The sequence below is a fragment of the Gymnoscopelus braueri genome, assembly GCF_963280865.1.
Source record: "Gymnoscopelus braueri genome assembly, chromosome: 22".
NCBI lineage: Eukaryota > Metazoa > Chordata > Actinopteri > Myctophiformes > Myctophidae > Gymnoscopelus > Gymnoscopelus braueri.
This window is the reverse complement of record NC_137624.1, coordinates 8,152,489-8,159,468: the sequence shown is the minus strand read 5'-3', so window position 1 is coordinate 8,159,468 and position 6,980 is coordinate 8,152,489. Positions and strand designations below refer to the sequence as shown.

The 6,980-nt window shown below is 39.4% G+C and overlaps 1 protein-coding gene across 1 annotated transcript; it reads left to right on the top strand.

The window, feature by feature from the left end:
- Positions 1 to 499: 499 nt before the first annotated feature.
- Positions 500 to 6,018, top strand: LOC308078404 (cytochrome c oxidase subunit 5B, mitochondrial-like). The gene is made up of 4 exons (XM_080419557.1): positions 500 to 642; positions 2,841 to 2,911; positions 3,987 to 4,086; positions 5,204 to 6,018. Exons 1-4 carry the CDS (start codon positions 534 to 536, stop codon positions 5,314 to 5,316), a joined length of 393 nt encoding a protein of 130 aa, XP_080275683.1. The 5' UTR covers positions 500 to 533; the 3' UTR covers positions 5,317 to 6,018.
- Positions 6,019 to 6,980: the final 962 nt, after the last annotated feature.

The window sequence follows — 6,980 nt, the reverse complement described above, 5'->3', positions numbered from 1 at the left end:
ACTAAAGTGTACTTGCTTATTTAGGCTTGCTTCCAAATGCCTCCAAAGCTGCCAGTAAAATCACTCAAACTATTAACCTCATAAATGCAATCTTATACTGTTTTCATAGCCTTCCTGTTCTTTTAAATTGTGTCATATTGAGTGATCTTGTTTTTTCTCCCATTGTTAAAAAGTGAATAATGCATATAACAGCCTTTTCCATTGTTCAAGTTCTAGTTCAAGATTTATTATGAATTATGAAGTTTCTTACTGATTCAAGATAAAACTATTTTAAATCATCAAACTTCAAAGCACATCAAACTATATATATATATATATATATATATATATATATATATATATATCTCCCTGCACACAACTCCACCCTACCAGCTGCGTATATGACATGAATAAATAATCAAACAAATAAATAAACAAAAGGGGGAAAAGTCGGAAATTACGTCAAAACAAAGCGACGATTTCATAATCCAGAAATCCACACACGTCATCACAAGGCGACAGAAGAAGAAGAGAGAGAGAGGAAGAAGAGCAACATGGCTGCAAGGTTACTGCTCCGCTCAGCTTACCGGGCTGCAACGACCTGTCGCCGGGCCCCGATGGCCCCGATCCCCGCCCTGACCCGCTCCATGGCGGCTGGAGGAGGTGAGACATCACACACAACCACACAGAAGGTCGAAAAACAACAACAAACGTCTTAAAGCTTTGGGTTTGAGCAAAGAGGTCAAAGAGTCTGCCCTGATCCGATCGGGGGGAAACAACTAAACAATGATCTCTTATCTTTATTGGACTGTTCTATTCATAATATATAGAAGTTATATTAACTTTAGATTACTTTTCTGTGTGGCGTGTATAGACAGTCCCCAGTTATGCTGAATTATGTTGACTTTGGCCCCGGATTACTGTTAATTCTATGCCCTAGAATGGTTGATTCCATGCCGTACAGTTACATGAGACATGTCATGCAATGTATGGCATATCAGGGCTGCTAGTGAAGCCAAGCTCAACATTATTTTGAACATCATGTTCACAGCCATGTTTGACAGGGAAAATCTAAGCTCAAACTGAAAGCATTCATAGAAACAAAATAGAATAACATTAAAATAGTCAAATACTATTATTTTTATTATTATTATCATCATAAGGTTACAAGGTTATTGTTGTTGTTGTTGTTGTTATTATTATTATTATTATTATTATTATTATTATTATTATTATTATTATATTTTACATTATTATATTCTGTGTCCGGGTGGTAGAGCACTCGCCTTTGGACCTGGGTTCTGGGTTCGATCCCGGGCATCGCCAACTCGGCGTATGAGAAGCACGGCTTGGGTAATTAAGACGTGCCTAGGTCATCAGTGTTGCGCTCCACCTCAGCAATCCGTCTCCCAGGGGTCTAGCGCAGTGGTTCTCAAACTTTCGTGCCAAGGACCTCCAAATTGATATGTATGTGGCCTCGGACCCCCACCCGAAAATATGTTGTGCCAGGGACCCCCAGAAGCAAAGATTTGTGTTAAAAATGTTCGCCTTTTTAGAAAAAAGATTCAAAGATTTGCACACATTTTCAAGATTTTTCAAAAATAGCAGATCTACAAGCTCATAGCACTTGGTGTCGCGCCATGAGCTTGTAGATCTGCTATTTGTGAATAGCCAAAGTGTAAAATATGAAGAGGTTAAAACAATTATGACGCGACATACAGGTCTGCTGAGAAAGCCAAAACAGCACCATACATTAAAAACAAAACAAAAATTCAGCATAGCACAATAAAGCCCTGAGGCTTATTGCCATTGTGTTCCATTGGAGAAGGGGCAGATGGGCAGCTTTGTTAATATCTATGACTATGAGATTAAAAGTCAATGCATTGATTGTGCTTTCAGACCATATTTGTCAACACTATTTTTTTGTTAGGACACATCATTGACATAGCACATGCATAAACATTAACTTAATTGTAGTTCAACATTTATATCATGGTACAAAGGAGTTTCTGACCACAGAAATAGAGGTCAGACATGAAAATTATTACCAAAACATTTGCTTGATTGATTGTGAGGTTAGATCAGGGCAGGAATTCTCAAAAGTTAGGTGACTTAGGGCTAGTTTGGGGACTGGGGACCCGGCATTGGACAATACTCAAGGCTTCAAAATGCCACTCAAAAGACTCAAGGACGGGGTGCCTGCTGGCCTAGCGGTCCAGGCACATACCACACATGCTGGTAATCAAGCTTGACAGCGTGTCGCGGGTTTGACTCCCGATCCCGACGACCTTTGCTGTGTGTCACCCCCCATCTCTCTCCCCATTTCCTGTCAGCCCACTATCATTAAAGGCAGAAAAAGCCCCAAAAGAATCATAAAAAAAAGACTCAAGGACAAGGTCACTATGTCATCAACTATGTCCATCATTTTTACATTCTTTGTTGAAAACACAATGTTGAGCATTCAAGCCTCTTTTAAACTGTTCACATTTTTTCTTGGGTTTTAACACCTAGATTAGATGGTATTAATCTTTCTACAAAATTAGCTGACTGTTCATTGGATGAAACACACTGGTGCCCATTCTGCCCAATAGGAACATGCTCTGTTAGAGCTATCAAATTGTAAGTGTGTTTATAAATAGATTTGTCTTATTCTAGATTAGAATTTCTCAAAGCAACACAAATCTACCCGACAAAGCAAAGTACACTATTGCTTGTTGCTCCCAAATTGGTGGGTGGAGCAGTGTAATCCAGTGGTAATTTGACCGTTTTGCTCACTTTTATTATAGAGTAGGCCATATAAGTGGTTAAACAGTGTTTGCAACTAGGTTTAACATGACATTTTACTTTTGTTTGATTGATAGGAATTCCAACTGATGAGGAGCAAGCCACTGGCATGGAGAAGATCATCATGAATGCCATGAAGGAGGGCACGGTATGGCACTCTCAGAGTTATGGGGGGTTAAATTAATTGAGGAATGGGTATTTGTTGCCTATTAGGTTTTAATAAGGGTGATAACCACACACACACACACACACACACACACACACACACACACACACACACACACACACCTCACACACCTCACACTCATGTCTCCCTCTTGTGGTGCTGGGGGAATCAAATGCCACAACTAGAACATGATTTTCAGTAGGGGTGTGCCGATATATCGCAATACGTTTATTTTTATTTTTTTACAATAATAATAATCAGGCATGCTGATGCAAACAGCCCCGAGGTGAAAAGGGTGACAACATGTTGTTTTTTTCGGGTCAGGTGTCACACTATTGCCCTATTTGGATTCAAAACGGCTATTGGAGCTGAAAAGCTACAAGTTTGCATGTCTGAATAATGCAAAACAGAAATATTTGTTTGCATTGGCTCCCCCCCCCCCCCCCCCCATATATTTTCATAATAAAAAAGTGCCATATATCGTATCGATATCGTATCGATGTCGTGAGCCCAATATCGTGTCGTATCGTTTCATGAAATTAGTGTATCGGCACACCCCTAATTTTGTGCAGACTTCCACCAGCGAGGCAGCTTGTCATAACGGTGTTGAAGCGCCTTGCACGGTGCCATGCTCCTTGTTGGGACATGGCTCAGTTTCATATTTTTACAATAAAACAAGATTTCATTGTGGTTCAAATTACTAAGTTGCATATTAATAGTATTGTAAGTATTACTTTCGTAAATGAAAAGTGTACCCTGTCATAATTATTTATTTACTTAAACTGGGAATAGCATTTTATTGAATGCAAATTTCTTTCTCATTGTGTCTGTGTGTAATCTGTATGCGTTTTATGTTTTTTTACTTAATCCTACCCGTGTGTCTTCCTGTGTTTCAACCTTCCTCCTGTCGCTGCTATGACACCTGAATTTCCCTCCGGGGATCAATACAGGTTTATCTTATCTTAAGAACCTGTGGTCATTTCTGTTGTAATCATTTTTGAATGTTGTGTTGGCTAGCCAGAAAAAAACTAATGTTAACAAAATCTTTCTGCGACAGGATCCATACAATATGTTCAGGCCAAAGGAGTATGCTGGTTCCAAGACTGACCCCCATCTTGTGCCCTCCATCACAAACAAGAGGATTGTGGGATGTGTTTGTAAGTCACTTTTCTTGTTCTCTTGGACAACTTGACTTAACCACTTAAGCCCTATATAATTTGTTTTAATTAAATAAAAATGGTGATCTGGAAGTGTCAGGAGTTTTTGTGCTGTGTGGCTGGTGATATGATAGTCAAGGAGACCGTTATAGACCGTTATATAACAGCTACCAGCTAAAAATAAAGGGAAGGTCATTGATTGTGTTCACATCTGTCTGGGGTTTTAAAACACCGGGAATCAATAAAGTTCATATGAACAGTGACTGGAGATATTACCACAAGCTGCCAACCCATGCTGTGTCTTCTGTCAAGACAAGACTGGGTCCAAATCATCCTCCTTTTTCTTTAAAAGGAAACATTTCGCTGATTTTATTTTCTCCAACCTAAATCCCATTCTGATGCGAGGAGATGAATATTATTGTGTGGCAAAGAATACCGCGTCTTCTGTGTATTTCTCCTTGAAATGTTGACATCACGAAACAATTACTTCAAACGTGAACGTGTCATTTCACGTCAATGGTTGTACGGAATGTACGTCGGCTCACGTAGATAACAGCCTTGTTTAAACTATGACCCAATGTGGCAGTAGATGAAATTGACTGTTTTCCCATTGTGTGAATGTATTTCAAATATTTTGTATTGTGAAGCACAGGATAGGATTATACATTTCTGTTCATATACTGTACATGGATTGCTTCTCATGACCCCGGAAGCAGTCCACCCATTGTCTGAATGTATAAGATGGTTATAAAGAAATCGTGTTTTTGCCCATACTGTATCAATAGTTTTAAAATCAACATAGTGTTGATGTTTCAAGCTGCATTCTAGTCTAAACTGATAAGAGCATGTACAATGTAGATCAAACTATTTCTTTGTGTTCAGACTCTCATGTTCTTGTCTTGTGTATGTCCCTTTGTCTGGTACCTGATTAATTTGGTTTCGTTTTGAATGTGGATGTTCTTGACTTGAAATCTTTCCTGAATATTTGCCTCTGATGATGTGCCCATGCAGAATAGAGACGCTAGGGCTCATGTGGCTAATGAACTACAGCGATGACTGTATCTTATGGAACTCTTGTTCTCGTCTGTTTCTCACCGCGACTTATTTTTCTCTCTAGGCGAGGAAGACAACACATGTGTGGTGTGGTTCTGGCTTCACGAGGGCGAGGCCCAGCGCTGCCCATCCTGCGGTGCCCACTATCAACTCGTGGGGCACGAGCTTCCACATTAAGTTATAAATGTACTTGTATAATGATAGCTACACCTCTACACCTCAACTAAACAATGTTACATTCTCTCTGAAAGATTCCACGAGCTACCTTTTAGAATGACTAGAAGAAAGATTAGACAGATGTGTCAGAATCTGCAGATTCTGTAGGACGAGTACAGGGTATTTCATACCTCAATAGCCATATATCTCAGTAGCAAGGCAATATACAATATGACTACGGGTTCACACTTACTTTATATTATGTAAGTATAGCACAACAGTGAAAGCTAAACATTCTTCAAAACCCAGCATATTACAGGTCAAGTACGCTCTTATTTTAAACGTTTAGTCTCAGTGCTGTCCAATTCAGTCTGGGTGGTGCGCCTAGACTGAACTGGTCTAGCGGAATACCTCGAGTATCTATTGTTGGTAACATTTTTACAACATCTGCTCTCGTGCTTTGAGTCTCTGTTTGATCTTGTCTTTGAATTGTTCTATCTTATCTTGATATATTGGGTAACCTCACCAGTCTTTGTTTTACATTGTCGATTTTGTTTTAACCCTCAAGATGGTTGTGGGACTCAATCTTTTATTTCAAACATTTCCATTAACATGCAGTTTACATTGATACATGTACTGTATATAGGTCCATTTACAACTCCTTTTGAACCAACACAGGTCCATTTACGACTCCTTTTAAACCAATAAAGTCTTTAACTCTTACTTGACAGCTGTGGATGTCTTTTACTATATTCTTCCTAAGTACATTCTGGCAAGTGAGAAACAATTCTATTTCCTGCCGAGCTGGATATAGAAGTGACCAGTTTTTATCGTAATGATGCATATCAAATATATATGTAACTCAAGCGTGCTGTACTCAAAATTGAACATATTGTTGGTTAATCCAGGAGTACAATATGATTATTTTTATATAAAGTAAATATGGAGTGTAATTTTGTTATATATATATATATATGTTACAGTACAATTGAAAAAAGAGTGCTTGTTTTCTTCGAGTTCACCTCCCGCACTTCCCCGCGCTGCAGGGCAGGGCCCCCCCTATCAAAAAAAGGAAATGACGTCTCAGAGGTACCGAGACTAGGTTGGACGATGATTTACGATTCTGTCCCCTATCGGTACATAACTCGGACGGCGCTGAGTCGACTGAAGGTGACTTTGCAACGCTCGGCACGGCGTCTCACCTGCCTAAGCTCGCTCGGCGGTGCCTCTTGTGGCTCAAGTCACCTTCAGGCGGCGTGCCTCCGTCGGTAAAACCGAGTACACCTTTTTTAATCTGACTGGTTTTCCAATCGTACTGTGACAGATAGCAACATTAATTGTTTTAGAATCGGCCTCAGGTCTAAATGGGATAATCCATGTAAAAAAATATTTTTAGAAAAATAATATGGAGAAGGGTCTTTTTACTTACTTTACTTATTTATATTCTATCCAATACTATTCTTATTGTGTTGTGTTCAGTTTTGTGAACCTTGCCACACTAGCATTTTGCTGCTTATATCTGTATTAATAGTGAAAAATACATTCTCTTGATTCTTGAGATCTTCTATTACACAAATTGGAGGTTTTAATGCAGGCCTGGAATTTTAGGGGCAAGGCCACTTGGCCTTTGGTGTTCTCCATTTTTTGGGGGCACAAATGCCAGGGCAGGAAGGCCATCAAATAAA